Source organism: Phyllostomus hastatus, unplaced genomic scaffold (assembly GCF_019186645.2).
Source record: "Phyllostomus hastatus isolate PE091 unplaced genomic scaffold, TTU_PhHast_1.1 phas_scaffold_345, whole genome shotgun sequence".
NCBI lineage: Eukaryota > Metazoa > Chordata > Mammalia > Chiroptera > Phyllostomidae > Phyllostomus > Phyllostomus hastatus.
The window spans coordinates 12,358,589-12,376,625 of NW_025334024.1; the positions used below are offsets into that span (position 1 = coordinate 12,358,589).

General features: G+C 37.2%; 1 protein-coding gene and 1 pseudogene across 1 annotated transcript in view; both read left to right on the forward strand.

Moving 5' to 3' along the window:
* GLG1 (golgi glycoprotein 1) overlaps positions 1-18,037 on the forward strand; it is a 108,220-nt gene that overhangs the window by 38,408 nt on the left and 51,775 nt on the right. The window contains exons 2-3 of the mRNA XM_045818410.1: positions 15,106-15,138; positions 16,757-16,843. Coding sequence (XP_045674366.1) covers positions 15,106-15,138; positions 16,757-16,843 — 120 coding nt within the window. The remainder of the gene's footprint in view (positions 1-15,105; positions 15,139-16,756; positions 16,844-18,037) is intronic.
* LOC123806094 lies at positions 4,932-7,150 on the forward strand (annotated as a pseudogene).

Below are 18,037 nucleotides of genomic sequence, written 5' to 3' on the forward strand. Positions count from 1 at the left end.
AGTAAGCTTGGAGACCTCAGAGTTTCCAATGAATACCAAGCGCTATATGCCAGCCTGAGCCTTGTCCAACTCTTTGCCATCTGGATCCAACTGGTAATGCTCTCCTTGCCTGTCATACAGCCTCTGCAGGCACTCCAGCCTTCAACCCATGTGCAGGGGCAAATGCTGGGAGAACTTTTGTTCCTGCTCATCCAAACTGTGCACTTGAACTTGGTCAGAAAGATTACGGGAATGCTGTTGGAGATTGACAACACTGTTGCACATGCTAGAGTCCCCAGTCTCTTCGCTCCAAGGTGGATAAAGCTATGGCGGTTTTACAGGCACATCATGCCAAGAAAGAAGCTGCCCAGAAGGTGGGGCTCTGCTACTTCTTAAACAATGAAAAATGGATGCAAAAGCCAAATAATCCCTCATGGAATTCAGCTCAAGGTTTGAAGGCTTCCTAGCTTGACATATGGACCTCAACACTAAGAACCACAAATTGCAAATTTAATAGGTCATTTTGTATCAAAAGGTCAATTATGAAGCACCTGGAATTTTTCAATTAACAGACTATATTCTCTGGGTTCTGTTATGACCCAGTGTCTCTTTCTTTTTCTATTGTGGGTTTGAACTCCCCCTCCCCCCCCCGAAATAGGTTTTATTGATGTATCCAAGTCTTAAATTTCTCAATGAAGAAAAAAAATCTTTGTTAAGAAAAAGAGATGTACCATATTTTTCAGATTATAAAACGCACCCCACCCCCCAATTTGGGAGGAGTAATGGTTGTTAATGCTGCTGTTGAGTTCTGTTTACATTTACATTGGTGAAATATTGTTATTTATGTTATTAAATATTTTACCACATTTTTTCTTCAAATTTTTTTTCCTATTTTCCTATAAAACCTAGGTGCATCTTATGGTCCAAAAAATACAGTAGTTGTCCTTGTAAGATAACTAGGCTTGAACTTCATTCAGAAGTTCTCTCTCATTTTTCCTTCAGATCTAACTTGTTGATGTTTATTTGTGATGAGCAATTTCTCCTGGGGAAATTGGATTTAAATAAATAATGGTAATGAATTCTTTAGAATTGTGCAGAGGAACTCCAGGAGTGTGATTTTTTTTTCCTTTAAAGATTTTATTTATTTGTTTTTAGAAGAGAGGAAGACAGGGAGAAAAAGAGGGAGAGAAATATCGATGTGGGAGAGAAACACGATCAGCCACCTCTCGCATTTCCCCAGCCAGGACCTGGCCTGCAACCCAGGCATGTGCTGTGACCAGGAATCAACTGGTGACCTTTTGATTTGTTTTGCCAGATAATGTCCAACCCACTGAGCCACACTAGTCAAGGCCAGATATGTTATTCTTCATCATCCTTTTCTTCCCTGTCCTAGTTCTTTTTCATCTGGAAACCAGAATATAGTGGACTTAATTTTCCGAGGCTAATGCTTTTTTGACATCCTTTTTTGGTAATTTCTTGTCCTGTCAGCTGAAGTCATTGAATAGTTTTAGTCTTAGTTTGGGACTATGTTAGGTAATTAACGTTAAATTTTTATTATCTGAGAAATAGACCAGAAAGGAGAAATTGAGGAGAAACTATTTATTTCGTTGTGACCCCAGTGACTGACACTCTGCCTTTGGGAACCTAGAAATCAGGTAGAATTTCCGTCAGCCAAATAACAAATGTACATAGAATGCCGGTGCGTGTGCCCAGTGTTGTGGTAGCCCAACCTGTGATTGCTGCCCCCCGGGAACTTTCTTACATGTAACTTAAGAGGAAGAAAAATTTTGCCCAGAGACTGGGGTTCTTGTCATCAACCAAGAATTTATTTCGTTAGGACACTAATATTTTCAGGAAGAATTTCAAGGTAGATATAACTTGGAGCCAAATTTATTTCAACAGAATTATTTGTGCCATTACCAGCTCTGTGACTTCATGGTTGCACCAAATAAGAATTAATTAAGAACATAGATTTGAAATTCTTCCTCACTTTCAGATTGAATAAGGTGTCCCTTGGCAGATATTTTTAGAACGGTAGAGCTGCTAAAAGACTTGCTGTGAGTCAGATTCTCATTCAGAAGCTGATATGGAATACCGACTTTTAGACTGGGTTTTTCATTCTGAGTTAATTATTTTTCTGTTCTGAAAACCCAGGCTTAAGGTGTCATCCACAGATTAAATAAATTATATATATCACAAGAATACAACTTTTGGTATCAGAGACAACGTAAATGATCCCTCTATTTGGAAGTGTACATTTTTCACAGATGTAAACTGTGGTAAGTTGGTAATTATGTTATTAGAATTGTCAAAGGGCTTCACAAAGGTTTGGTTCTAATTTTTTTGGGAAAGGTTTGAAAAAATGTGTTTTTCTCTTTTCACCATAGTTCAAATTCAAAGCATACTAATGGCAAAGGATGGGAATAATGATTGGCTTCTCCCCAGTCTTTGTATGCGTTAATTGGTAGAATATGAATTGGAATTAACTAATAATTGTATAGTCTTACCCAGTAAGTTGCTTTCCTCATTATGCCAAAAAAAATAGATAACTGTGAAAAAATTGGAATTTTGTCGTAAATGGAAACAGTAGCCTTAAGCAATGCACAGATGCAAGACACTTTTGTTGGTTCTGATCTATTTTGGTGGCAGTTATGTGAGCCCTATATACTTAATCTTCAGTTCTAAGGCGATGGTGATTAGTCATCTTTGGAAAAAAGAATCTGCCGTTTGTTTTTTTCTGGTTTTGTTTTTCTGGTACTTTTAGAAGGGATTATAATTATGTTAAATAAACTACTGGTGAAACAGAGAACAGGTTGAGGAGGTAACTTACATTTATAGGAATTGTTTTGTTTTTAATTGGGGTGCTACCTCCTCCAAGGGTGCAGGGAAACAACAACAAAAAGTACTATAAAAACTTAGGCATTTTTAATGGCCCCAAAATGAACTAATAAAAGACACTTTAAACCAGGGAAGTCAACTTTCTTATACACTGATTCTTTGTTTTGAGGGCAGGGACAATTTTAGAGACTGGTTGAATAAATTACTTCGTTAAGACATGGATATTGAAATCATTTGTTCCATGTCAAGCCTTTTAGAAAGAAGTGTTAATGCATTTCCTTCTCTTTCTTTTCAAACTTTACTAATTGAGAAAGGTTTGAAAAAATGTGTTTTTCTCTTTTCACCATAGTTCAAATTCAAAGCATACTAATGGCAAAGGATGGGAATAATGATTGGCACATTTACCCCACATTATTTTATGTTTTAAAATGTGTATTTGGTAGTTTTTCAATAAAGTTTAAAAATTAAAATTCTCATGGTGGGGGGTAAATGCAGACAACTGTACTTGAACAACAATAAAATAATTTTTAAAGAATTAAAATTCTAGCTAAAGTTTTTTAGTAAGTTAATTAGATAAAATATCTTAAAATATCTCAGTGTGAGTTATATCCTAGATTTTTATTTTGAAAATCTGTTATGAATCACATAAATTGACTTGTGTATGTGCTTCTGAATTTCTTTATGTTAATGGCATAGCTGCCACCCATATTCATAGTGCTGTAAGAGTTCTCACCAGACGATGACTCACGGTAGACATATACATGTGCACAGTACCTTTTACAACCTAAATGTGTAGATTAAATGTCTCCGAGTGTTGCATTTTGTGGATTTTATGTAGTATATATTATAGAGATTATCTCTCATAAAGGCTTGAAACTTTTCTTCTTGCATGCCGGGGTGAATATAAGGAACATAATTGACATAAACGAGAGTTAAGTTCCTATAGCACCTTGTCAACCTTATAACAAAATGACACTGAATGAAACAATGTTATTTAAGGACCTGTGGTATGGTCTTTTTGATGAAATTTCCTACAAAACATTTTATAAATGTTAGCCACTTAAGACTGAGTAACAATGCCACTCTCGCGGCACTGACACGAGAACCTACTTTACCCAGGTGACTGGGTAATGGAAAACAGGCCTTTTATCCCTGTACAGCTGTGGGCCTGCCATGGCTGGGAGCCAAATTCGTAGACCTGGCCAGGATTGTTTCCCTTGAGGCTAAAGGGGAATCTGGCCAAGCATTTGATAGAATGCTCCACCTGTTTCTTTCCCCCATAAATTAGGTAAAAATTCTTCTCACCAGCATCAAACTGGATAGATTTTTATGCTGACTTCTAGAGAGAAAAAAATGAATGCTAGGAGGTAACTTTTGGCTCCCTGCTGATAGTAGGCTTTCATGAGGGTAATGTCATCCCAGAGAAGGTCACTTGTTCACATTGGGGAAAGGAGGCAGAGGCTTTGCAAAGCCTTAAGTGGATTTCAGAACACTTGGCATTACCAAACAGTTCTACATTTCTTGAATGTTGGTCAGTCCCAGATGGGAAAATGATGGAAAGGTTAACTGATCTCTGTATGTGAAAAGAAATAATCCCTAAACATTTCTTTTGATGATGGCCTGCCTTCTACAGTTTATAGGCACCTCTGTTTCTAATTTATAATAGTAAAATAGGGAGGAAAATGGGGAAAGAACCCACAGTATTTCTTATAGTAGAGAAAATTGTATGTTTTTGTAAGATTTGTAAAACCATCATCCAATGTGTGTCCGTTAGCCATATGTAATGGTGAAGTTTTTATTCGGTAGTTAGATTACAGTGGTCCCTCATTATCCATGGCTTTGCTTTCCACGGTTTCAGTTATCTGTGAATAGCTGTGGCCTGAAGATATTAAATAGAAAATTCCAGAAGTAAACAACTTGCAAGCTTTAAGACGCATGCCACTCTGAGTAGTGTGAGGAGGTCTTGTGCCATCCCACATTGTCCTCCCAGATGTAAAATCACCCCTTCGTTCAGCATAGCCACACTGCGTGTGCTTCTTCCCTGTAGTCTTCTCGGCCGTCGGATCAGCCGTCGTGGTGTTGCCGTGGTGGTTGTATGTTAGTAACCCTTAATAATGGCCCTGAAGTGTAAGAGCAATGATGCTGGCACTTCAGGTATGCCACAGAGGAGCCACAAAGTGCTTCCTTAAAGTAAAACATTAAGTGTAATACAGTAAGACATTTTGAGAGAGAGAGACCACATTCACATAACTTTAATTATAGTATATTGTTATCATTGTTTTATGTTAAGGTATTACTGCTAATTTCTTAACTGTGCCCAATTTATAAAACCTTAGTGTGTGTGTGTGTGTGTGTGTGTGTGTGTGTGTGTGTGTGTAGGGAAAAAGCAGTGTGTATAGGGTTTTGTACTATTCATGGTTTCAGGTATCCACTGGGGTCTTGGAACATACCCCCCATGGATAAGGATGGACTGCTGCACTATGTTTTTTTTTTGGTATTTCCTCCTTTGAGCACAGAAAATGATAAATTATATTAATTTTCAGTATTTCCATTTGGACAATTTAACTAGGTTTTAGAGTTTCCTTAAAAATAAGATGTAGTTTGATTTCTCAGAGTAAATTTTGGGGTATAACATCTTCATGGATATGGATCATCTTTCATGAAGCAGGAGTTTCTCAGTCTGTTTTCTTTCTTTCTTTCTTTCTTTCTTTCTTTCTTTCTTTCTTTCTTTCTTTCTCTCTCTCTCTCTCTCTCTCTCTCTCTCTCTCTCTCTCTCTCTCTCTCTCTCTCTCTCTTTCTTTCCCCTTCCCTTTTTTTCTCTTTTTCCCCCCAGTCACTGAGTCCAGTAATTAGCCAAATTGCTATGTGTTCTCATATTTTCAGAACAGGGATATAACCTCCCTGAAGAAGAATGAATTAGTACTTGACAGAGCTGAAAGTCTTAGCAGTACTCATACGTTTGAGTAAGAATGCTGTCTAAACAAGAGCAGAACTATTTGCTAATTCCCACTCTTGCACGCCCCACCCCCATACACACATCCTTTTCGTTTTTGAGAATTAAAGTATATTGAGGGTATTTTCATTTTATGTTTAAATTTTATTTAGTTTTAGAGAGAGGAAGAGAGAAACAGAAACATTGATTCATTATTCCACTTATGCACTCATTACTTGATTCTTGTGTGTACCCTGATTGGGGATTAAACCTGCAACTTTGGTATATTTGGGATGATGCTCTAACCAACTGAGCTACCTGGCCAGGGCAGAGGTTATTTTCGCCTTAATGGTACAAGACAGGCAAGCCTTGACCTCACCATAGCTCCATCCCTGCCCTGCATTTATGTGAGACTATCTAAGAACCAGGAATAAATGGGTCCTAATTTGTGGAGGTCTTGCCTATCATCTTACCCCTTTAAAACATAGCACATTCCTATAGAAGTAACAGTTAATTATTCTTGGCATTAAGTTTTTGGGCTGCTCCTCTGAGCTTTGCCTAAAGTGGTATCCCAGGAGGAATATGACAATGACAGGAAGCCCCTCTGCATCTACTACTATTTGTGCAGCCAGGTCATCCTGGTGCTGGACTCTCAGAGAAATTGCTTTTGAGGCTCCGGCATTGGTTCTGTGCAGTTGATGCTGCCAAACACACCCTCAAGTTTTGTAACACAGAGGAGGAGGAGACTGTCTTTGGAGCCCTGAAGGCACTGAACGGCAGTAGAGGAAGACGTGTGCAAAGTGTGGAGTGCCTCTCTTCTACCAGTCCCAGCAGAAGAATGCTCTTGTGCCCTTCATTGTGAATGGAGCAGCAGTCAAGTTTGGTCAGGGTTTTGAGAAAATGAGTATATAATATATACTCAGAAACAAGAGCCTCCTGGCCCTGGCTGGATAGCTCACTTGGTTAGAGCATCACCTAGATACACCAAGGTTGTGGGTTCGATCTCTGGTCAGGGCACATATAAGAATCAACCAATGAATACATAAATAAGCGGAACATCAAATAGATGTTTCTTTTCTTTCTCTCTTTCTTTCTCTCTCTCTCTTTCTCTCTGAAATCAATAAATAAAATTTTTAAAAAGGAAACACGAGCCTCCTAAGAAGGTAATTATGACTAAAAAGACCAAAGACATGGACAAGTTCCGCTCTGTCACCGTGTCTACTATTGATGAAGAGAAGAGGACACTGAGGAATTGCTGACTTGTCAAAACAGAATGTCAGAGTGATTGAATAACAGCTGGAGCTCAAGGGCTTGAACAAAATGAGTCTGCAAGAGCTGGCTGAACTGGAAACCAAGAAAGTGGAGATGAAGGGGAGCTTGACTGACAGCCCATTCAGATGATCAGGACCTTTTTTTGAACCCAGACCAGAGGCAAACATTTAGATTAAGAGGAAAAAGAACTTTTTCTTGACTACATGGACTGGCTTCTCTCTTTATGCCCCAGCAGAAGGCTTCACCACATTGCTTCCTGTTGGCTCTTCTGTATTCAGTGAGGTGTTTGAGTCCATCTGACCTGCTTTCCAGAGATGGATTTTTAGAAACTGTTCTGTTGTTAGGTCTTCTATATTATCTTTTGTCCATTTAGTGTAAACTTCTTCACCCTTTAGAAACTCTATGAGCAGATCAGTACTACAGTGTCTCTGGTTTCTGAAGTAGCTGTCCTTATTCCTCCTTCAAAGTTACTAGTATAAAGAAGACATAACTATACAGTGTTTCTCGGCTGTTACCCTTCCACCCACCGGGAAGCCCATAGGTAAATAACAGTAAATTAAATTACCACTCTCCACACTGTGTTTAGTTATAACATTAATTTGGGTGGTGGGAAACCATTATTGGACCAGTTTTAAGATTTTTTTAAACTTTGTAGTTATTCCACCACATATTAGGAGATGCCAAATATGTGCTCATAAACCTAAGAATAGTCACCATAGGGTGTCTCACCATCTCACTCAAGCCCTGCCCTCTGCCCAAATGTGCCTTTCCAACTCAGGGCCCCCTCTTGTCTTCCTCAGCAGACACACAGCGTGACAGCGTCAAATTACAACTCCCTTTTAAGGCTCAACTCAAATATACCCTCCTCCATTAGGCTTTCTGGTTTCCTTTCTGTCATTCTGTTGGTGGCGTTGGTGTTACTTTTTCATCCTTTAAAATATCAGGCCCTCCCCCTGTCCCCACAAACTTCACATCTAGCTTTGTCTGAAGGTTAGGTCAGACTTGTGTTTTATCTCCTTAGCGCACTAATTTACTTGAGAGCTAGTATCTGTAATCTCTATCACATACCTTTTTAAAATCTCCTGCTGGGCTTGTACAGTAAATCCTTTTTGAAGAGATGGATGATGTTGAAGAATCATACAAAAGAACAGCTCCACAGTGAACCAGAACATTGTTGGAGGGCACAAAGCCTATGTTGATCACTGTCCTTTTGGGAAAGCAATACTTAGCAGCTACCCCTGGGTACAAATAAGAAAAATTAATTCTGAGCCCAGAACAAGGCACTAAAAGGAACTTAATTATGAATTTAAGAGTTAAGATTCAATTTATACTTGCTCAGGGAAAGTTTATCAAGACTAAAAGACTGAGTTTAGCTAACATTACTATGTTACATTGAGTTTGTTTTTCAGGTGTGCAGGAGGTGGGTGGTTTGGGCCAAGTTAATAATAAAAGGATTGCTTATATAGTTTACTGGATTCTTAATGAATAAACTCCCAGAACTTACTGACTACTGCAGCAGAATGCCTCTAATCAGAAGGAGGCATCCGGTTGTTGCCCAGCCTTCGGATTTCTGCAAGTCCATTAAAGCACTGACACTATTGACTTTTTTTGTTTGTTTTCTCCCAGGTGATTAATAAACAGAGTCTGTTGTCACTTAATTTAGTACCAGGTGTGATCTGGTGGATAGTTCAACTTTAGTCGATGTAACTGTGTAGAATATTCCATATTTTAGACACAGTCCAATTCTCAAGCATTTTTGTTTCAGAAACTGGCACAACTTCCAAGTTAGTTTTGTGAATCCTTTAATATCTCCTTCCAAACTCATTAACTCAGCCTGTACACCTTGGGGAAATCATAGTTCCAGACTTGTACTTTCTGTAAAAACCATCCTCTTAAATGAGTGTGATGGTTGAACATTCAGACTCAAGCTTTTCAGTTCTTTATTCTGAAACCTGTTTGCAGTGGATTTGACCAGCAGAGAATGATTAGGTTGAAGAAAGGAACCAAAATCATAATATGCAAATTACCAGCATTAAAAAGATGTGGAATTCAATAAATTTTTCTATTTTATAGACTCAGAAAGCTAGAAAAAATCTCATCCATTTTAGATAAATGTTCTTGATCTTTTTTCTTTTTTTTAAAGATTTTATTTATTTATTTTTTTTTGAGGGAGGGGGGGGAGAGAGAGAGAGAGGGAGAGGGAGAGAGAGAGAGAGGGAGGGAGGGAGAGGGAGAGAAACATCAATGTGCGGTTGCTGGGGGTTATGGCCTGCAACCCAGGAATGTACCCTAGCTGGGAATCGAACCTGGGACACTTTGGTTCCTAGCCCGCACTCAATCCACTGAGCTACGCCAGCCAGGGCGATCTTTTTTCTTTTTAAAAAATTTTTATTTATTTTTAGAAAGAGGGAGAAAGAGAGGGAGAGAAATATCAATGTGTGGTTGCCTCTCACATACCCCCTACTGGGGACCTGGCCCAAAGATCAGGCGTGTGCCCTGACTGGGAATCGAACCAGCGACCCTTTGGTTCGCAGACCAGGACTCAATCCACTGAGCCACACCAGCGAGGGCAAATCTTTTCTTGTCTTATGGATCTTTCCGAAATTATGACAGCTGTGGATTCTCTTGTCAGAAAAATGTTCTCAACATACAAAAGTTTATATTTAGATTTAAGACACTCTCACTCCTTAAGTATGTTCATGGATCTTAGGTGAAAGAAATCCCTTTTCTAGTCTAAAACTCATCCTCAGGGGTCTGGAGAACTGACCCATCCAAAATCACACTGCTTCTCTGGCTAACTACTTCTGTTCTTCCACCATTCTGTTTCTTTCCTTAAAGCCAATTCTTAAAGGAAGCACTAGGAGTTTTAAGCCTTAATATCAACTCTTTCAGCTTTGGCTATCCAACTAGGAGATTAAAGTACAGTAATACCCAAAACATTTAAATCATTGATTTAGAAAAGCCAAATCAAGCAAAGTTTTTTATAACTTGCTGTGATTATTCAAGGGCTAATCCAAGATCCCTAGTTGATCTAATTTTTCCGTCAGTTTCTTACCTGGGCTGCCTGCATCTAAATTCATCATATATCTGTCAAACAAATAATTCTAGAGGAGTGATTTTCAACCGTTTCCATCTCATGGCACACATAAACTAATTGCTAAAATTCTGTGGCACTCCAAAAAATATATGTTTTGTCGATCTGAAAAAAAAATAGGAGTAATTTTTATTCATTCACACCAGGCTGCTATTGTATTTATTGCCTGTTGTCATTTTTTTATCAGACAGTCAGAGAGAAAAGACATCAGTGCCCCTGACTAAACAGTCAGGTATTGCACATTTACAAATGCCTGTGGCACACCAGTTGGAAATGGTTGCTCTAGATCAGGAGCTCTGTTTGTTTATTCCATCTACCTTTCTTTTTCTTGTGCCCCCCAAAGGCCCCCACCATCATCACTGTGCTGAACCTGACCTACCGAGCGTTTTGGAAGAGGTAGTGAGCTGACAGCATCACAATAAACCTGTGATGCCACTTACTATCATTATTTAAATCTAATTTTGTTGTCTCTTAGGACTGTACCTTTCATCACATTACTCAATTTCTCTGTATTTCAATGTCTCCATCTGTAAAATTGAACACATTACAGCTCATCATGTTGTAAGAAATAAAATACAGCACCTAGCTCAGTTAAGAGACTGCTTTCACTGTCTCCTGCTACACTCATTCCATTCTTTATTGGAGTTAGGCAGGTGCCTCCAGATGCTCGGTGCTTATCTCCTTGGCAGTGTTACTGTTGTGTCATTTCTTCAGCATCAGCTAAGTTTCTTCTCTATACAGTCACTGCTGTGTTGGGTTGGGGGGTTATATGTCATGTTCTCTTTCTTTTTCCTTGATTTGTCATAGTTTATTGATACTAACATATGCAACTTTAGCAGTCTCTTCTACAAAATTTGATCATTAAATTAACAGAAAATTATTTATTAAGCTTTTTATAAACTTTTATCCTCCAAATTTTTCATTGTTAAAATGACAACCATTTTATTTCCAGTGAGGAAACACTTGATGTAAAGGATGCTTCTTTTCAAAGTCAGACTTCATCTCCAGAGTGATAGAGAGCAGTTAAAATGTGACAAAGCTGAGCTAATTTGATGCTTCCACAGGCCAGGAGCCCTCACTTTGCCTTTGGTTTGAAGGGGTGGAAGTAGAAGTTCTAAACTGGTTAGAAGAAAAGTTTCAGCTCTTAATCCTCTATGTTGATTATGTTCTTATCATTTGAAAAAATTGTTAAGCTATCCCTAGTAGATATATAGTTATTCATAATATATTAACTATTCTAACATAAACATGATAAAAATTAAACTATAACTTAAAGGTGAGTTTTTGTTTTTGTTTGAAATTTTCTTTCTGAGCCCTGGGGGATCATCTAACCTATATCCTCTTTGGAAATCATTCTTCTGTCTAATTCTTTAGATCCGGCTCAAGTACATACTCCTGCTTAATGGCTTGATTGCTCAATTTTATCTCTAGAACTGGATTATAAACTGCCCAAGGTTAAATCTGTCTTATCTTTCTTCTGTGTCCCACAGCGATGCTGAGCGCACTTTTGTCTACATTATAATTTTTCAATACTGCATGTACTTGCTGGTTCATTTCTTGGAATTATTTCCGAGTATTATTTCACTGATTGTGAACAAAAGGGAAAAAAACATTCCTAACCCTATTCTACCTTAGCAATTGGGTTTTATTCCTAATATTATTGTAAGAGTAAAGATAATCAAGTCTGCCTCCACTTACAATTTTATGGAAATAGATATGCTGCGTGTAATGAAGTGGTTTGATTGGGACATCATAGGACTGGCGTAGTCTGAGAACCACACCTGTGTCGGCACCCACATCTGGTTTTGTTTCTCAAGATTTCTGTCTTTTAGTGTCTTAATGGCTGAATGGTAAACTGTAACATTTTCTCTACAGTTAATTTGCGCTGGTATTATTGATGTTCCTACTGTTAGGGTATACTACTTCATGTTTTGTATTTTGCAGGTCTCTGTTCTGTTTTTCAGAACGAGTGATTTTAGCCATTGTGCTGCGGCAAACCAGTGTGCCACAAGAATTTTAAAAATAGCCCTGACCAGTGTGGCTCAGTGAGTTGGGTGTTGCCCTGCAAACCAAAAGGTGCTGGTTCCATTCCCGATCAGAGCACATGCCTGGGTTGTAGACTAGGTTCTCGGTTGGGGTCATGGGAGAGGCAACTGACAGATGTTTCTCTCCATGTTTTTCTCCTTCCCTTTCTCTCTCTCTAAAAATAAATAAAATCTTTTTAAAAAAATCTTAAATGCTCCAATACCAAATTCTTTAAAAATTTTTTTAAAACATGCAATAATACTTGGACACATTCTCAGGAGTATGAGGATACAAGTCAAACCACCCAAGCACATTTAAAGTCTATGCTCTTGTTATGTCTGCTAAAGTCCCACTAGCTAGTGCAAGTCCATGGCCTTGCCTAACATCAGGGGAACATCAGTGGAGCAGGATGGATGTGTCCTCGGTCCAGGCAGTGGGCCGTGCAGAGTTACAGGGCAAAAGGTCTGGCTCTCAAATTCTATTAAAGAGTGGAAAACTGAGGGAAATCATTCAATCTACCACTCTTGGGAAGCAAGCATTAAAACAGTCATAAATTTGCTATAATAGGTCCCTTTCAACTCTAAACATGACAACACTTTTTCCCCATGGGTAACTTACATCTTATTAACTATGTTATTTTGAAAATTCTCCAGTGCTCTGAATTTCTTTAAAGAGTAGCCCTTTAATCTAAAGTTATTGTTTAGCAGAAATGAGTATGAGTAGAAATAATAATGATGTTAATTACCTTCCACGCTTTGTTTGAGTAAGAACTAGAATTGCTGATTGATTGAAAAAATTAAGGGAGGGATTAAAGGGGTATAAGTTAGAAAACTGCCTGAACAAAAAGCATTTTTGATACTAGACTTTTAAGAGAGATAAATTATGCATTTGGAAGTGAAGTGTAGGGAACAGAGTTACTAGATTAACTCATAGTAGGAGGTTGATTTCTCAGATGCAGAAAGGCACCTCAGAAAATGCATTAAAATATCTTTTGTTACTTAGACAAGTAGGGAGAAAGTTCAGAAGTGCTATGTTATGATCTTACAATTACCTAGCAATCTGTTAAAGTCAGTTTTAATAAAATATTTGATTAATAAGTATTAAAAATGAGTTTTTATATTAGTATTGATGGCTACTAAGTCCTGCAGTGAAATCAAGTTTCCTGGAAACTTTTTCTTCTTGAAGTGATATTAGGTGTGGCTGCTCAGTTTGTTAATATTTACCAATTTCTTTAAAAAATTTTTTTTAAAAAATTATTTGAGAGTGACATCAGTTTTGTTGTTCCACTTAGTTATGTATTCATTGGTTGATTCTTGTTATGTGCCCCAACCAGGGATCAAACTCGCAACCTTGGTGTATCAGGATAACACTTTAACCAACTGAGCTATCTGGCCAGGGCTTACTATTTTCTTTTCTTTTTTCTAAATTTTATTTTAATTGTTGTTCAAGTACAGTTTTCTGTCTTTTATTCCCATCTCAGCCCAATCACCCAGCCCTCCTCACCTCCCTCCCATTTCCACCCCCCCTAGTTTTTGTCCATGTGTCCTTTATACTTGTTCCTGTGTCCTTTATAATTGTTCCTGTAAACCCTTCCCCTTTTCCCCTGAAAGTCCCTCCCCTCTGCACACTGTCAGTCTATTCTCTATTTCAGTGTCTTTGGTTATATTTTGCTTGTTTGTTTGTTTTGTTGTTTAGATTCCTGTTAAAGGTGAGATCATATGGTATTTGTCTTTCACTGCCTGGCTTATTTTGCTTAGCATAATGCTTTCTAGTTACATCCATGCTGTCGCGAAGGGTAGGAGCTCCTTCTTTTATTTCCTTCTCTCTTTTAGAGATTTTATTTCTTTATTTTTCGAGAGAGGGGAAGGGAAGGAGAAAAAGAGGGAATGAAACATCAAAGTGTGGTTGTCTCTCACACCCCTCTACGGAGGACCTGGCCCGCAACCCAGGCATGTGCGCTGACTGGGAATTGAACTGGTGGTGCTTCAGTTTGCAGGCCCATGCTCAATCCACTGAGCTACACCAGCCGGGGCACTATTTTCTTTATTGTCTTTTACTTATCCTTAAATAGAAAGAATCTTTTTATTTTGAAAATGATACTTTTCACAACCTACACTGGTAATATTTCATGGAAGGCACACAGAATTGCCTTTGAACAGGTTGGGATGCTATGGAAACTCAAAGGAAATGGTACTTTATTGTGATGTGTATTATTACAATTGTATCTCCTTTAATTTTATGAACAAGGGAACTAAAGGAAATGTGTATTGCAAAGCTATGCAATATTAGGCATAACCTAGTCTACCTTTTTTGTCACTGGAATTCAAAGTGTATTTTATCTCTGGTGCAGGTACCTTGTTTTATTAAACAAATGTATTCAAGGGAAAATATGAATATATATATATTTCTGGTTTTCTAAATTTTATATTTTTAATTATAGACTTGCAAGATTATAGACTCATAGAAGTTACAAACATAGTACATAGAAGTTCTGTGTACACATTACCTACCTTCCCAAAATGGTGACAGGAGACTAATTTTTAAATTATTGATGGACCTTTTTGCCCTTTTTAATAATCCCATTTTTTCTTTAGATTTCTAACTTTCTTTAAAGAAAGGACACCCTTATTTTACCTGATGCTCTTTATCTGTCAGAATTATGAAGTGTCGTGTAAAGATCCTCTTGTCACTTTTGCATTAGCTCCAGTATAACCGAGTGCTTCTGCATTTTCCCCTTCTCCAGATTGTACTGTTGATTGGGAAAGGATTGCATCTCATCTGCTTTCCTGTCGTATTTCTCCCCAGCAATCTAAAAGATATATGAGCCCCACTTTACTCCTTGTATTGAAGAAACATATTTAGTTGAATATTCAGATTTCTTGTTTTGAGTTTATTTTGGTGGTGTTTGAAAACTTGAGATTTAAGATTTTTTAAGCACCCTCTCATTTTTTTTCTTTCCTTTTAGCCTGAAAATGAAATTTCTTCAGATTGTAATCATGTAAGTATGACTTTTTCATAATTCACCATATGTGCTTTCGATATATGACGACAAGTTTTGGGATGCTTTTCCTGTTGTTCTGGGAAATGTTATATTTTGTGAAATTCTCTTAATCTTAAAAAGAGAATGATAAATCCTGTTTAAGGGCCATGGTAAATTTACAAATATCCCTCCACTGTAGAAACCAGCAGGTTTTGTCAAATAATATTTGCAATAATAATAATAATATTGCTGTACTTAAGATTAAATTTTCCTTTAGCTACCACATGAAATAATTGTTTCTGTGCTTATCAAGTTTACAATTTAGATTTCTCTATTGTAAGGTGGTTTTATTTAGTCATCTTAAAGTCATTTAGTAGTTGCAGAAGTGACTGACTAATAGATTCCTCAAAACCTAAAATATTTACTTTCTGGCCCTTTGCAGAAAAAGTTTGCTGAATTCTGCTCTGGCTAAAAACAGGAATATAAATAAGAAAAATTTATTTATAAAGCACTATCTTAAAATGCATATGTGCTTTGGTCCAGCATTTCTTACTTAGAATTTATGTGTAATTTTACTTAAAAGAATGGATTAAAATGTGTCTATAAAAGGATATTTGCTATGGCATTATTTATAAAGCAAAAAAAAATTAGGGAAAAACTTCAAAATTCATCAGTTGAATCAATTTGGCAGAGGGGAAGCTCAAAAAGAAGCTTATCTGTGCCTTACAACCCCAAGGACTAGAGAATAGGAAGGATATGAAAGGAAAATAGGGACAATAGTATACAGAAAAGGGGACAGTTGGTGTCATAGAAAAGAGAAGAAACCTCCAAGGCCAGATGGATTTATTGAAATCCAAAATTTTACAGAAGAATAACAACAGTCTTTCAGAAAATAAAAATGGGGAAACATTCTCCTGTTCATTACGGGGCTGATGTAACCTCACTGTCTCCTAGCAAGGATGTAACAAGAAAGGAAACACTGGCCAGTGTCACTCATGAACCATAGATGAAAAAATGCTAAGCAAATTAGTATCAAATTGAATCCTGTAAAATATAAGAAGGGAAATACATCAAGACAGCATTGGTTTTACTTCAGAATTGAGGTTAAATTTAATATTTGAAAAATTAATCTCATTGAAGAAGAAAAATCGTGTTATCTCAATAGACACATTAAAAGGCATTTGATTAAATTCAGTACTTGCTTTTCTGAGCTTTAATTATGGTGAATTTCTGACATGCATAATTAGAACTTTTGGGTTAGGCTTTTTGGTTTAAGCAGAATTTAGCTTCTACTACCTATTAATATTTTCTCTGAAAACTTCATCAGGGATTTGGTGTTTGATTTTTTTCTTGGCATTAAAAAATTACCCTTACGTAAAAAAAAGAAAAAAGGATATCTGAATGGTAGTGTTTGTTTTGTCTGTACCTTTTTTCCTTTTGCCTATAAATTCAATGATATTTTGTTTTCCTTTTCTGTTCATTAACTGAAATGTGAGTATGCTTTGTCTGACTATATGATGAACTATCATCATTTATTGGTGTCATAATTTATTATAAATCACTTACATTTATCATAGTTGATGGTGTCATACAATTCGAACTGAAGTTTGTTTGTTTGTTTCTTTCTTATACCTAGTTGTTGTGGAATTATAAGCTGAACCTAACTAAAGATCCGAAATTTGAATCTGTGGCCAGAGAAGTTTGCAAATCTACCTTATCAGAGGTAAGTTGTAAAAGAATTTTGTGGGTATTTAATGAAATTGAAGAGAACATTACGTCTGTTTACCTGACCAGTTATTAAGGGAGGAATGACTCATTCATTTACTTTACTTTTCTTGGAATTCACATCTGTGTTGGTTGAGAGACAGGCCCAGCGCAGTGTAATTAGACTTCTCTTTGTTCACGTTCACCTGCACTTGCAGTAGGATGCTGTTGACTCAGACAAGCTGGTAACCAGGCTCTGTGGGAACCCAGAGAATACACCTGCTCCTTTCGTCAGCCTCCCCTCGCACATGTCACAGTCTGCTTATGTCTGAGGCATACAGAAATGGTTTCCCCAGGAGGCTTGTAACTGTTTCTGAATATTTTGACCGGACAGTTGGATCAGTTGAACCACAGGGGAATATGCTTCAGATAGGAGTTAGTATTAAAAAGGAGTATAAAAAGATTGTATAGATTGTTATAAGTGGATGTTGAATATAAAGACAGAAATAAGTAATGAAAATGTGTGGCATTGTATGGATACTAATTGGGGAAATTTTTCAATCATTTCTCTTGGCTTAGTGTAGAATACTGTATTTTTCAGAATGTAAGACCCCCCTCCCCCATTTGGGAGGAATAATGGTTGCTAATGCTGCTGTTGAGTTCTGTTTACATTTGCATTGGTAAAATATTATGTTATTTATGTTATTAAATACTTTACCACATTTTTTGCTTCAAAAATTTTTTCCCCTATTTTTCTCTAAAACCTAGGTGCATCTTATGGTCTGAAAAATATGGTGACTAATGTTAGTGAAAATTGTGGTATTGAAATTTTTATTGTATTTTATTTTATTTTTTGCAATCAGTGATAGAAATTCTAGAAAGACAGATTTCTGTATATTGAAGTATAAGAATCACAAAGCACACAGTTGCTATTTTTCCACCTCAAAGTTAATAATCGTAGATCCTGCAACATGTAGATCTGTCCTCAAGCTACCCTATTTGATGACTTAAGTTGGGATCATTTTCTCATTTTCTCCTGAGCCCTTAAGGAAGGTCCTGCTCCAACCAGATAAGCCCTCAGCTTGTGATCCTCTTGGAAGTTGTTATGGGATCCTGTAGAACTTGTTTCTTCCTCAAGCCTTCTGATCTTGGATCAGTTACGTTTTATTCTTTTCTTTTTTAATCCTTACCAGAGGACATGTTTATTGATTAT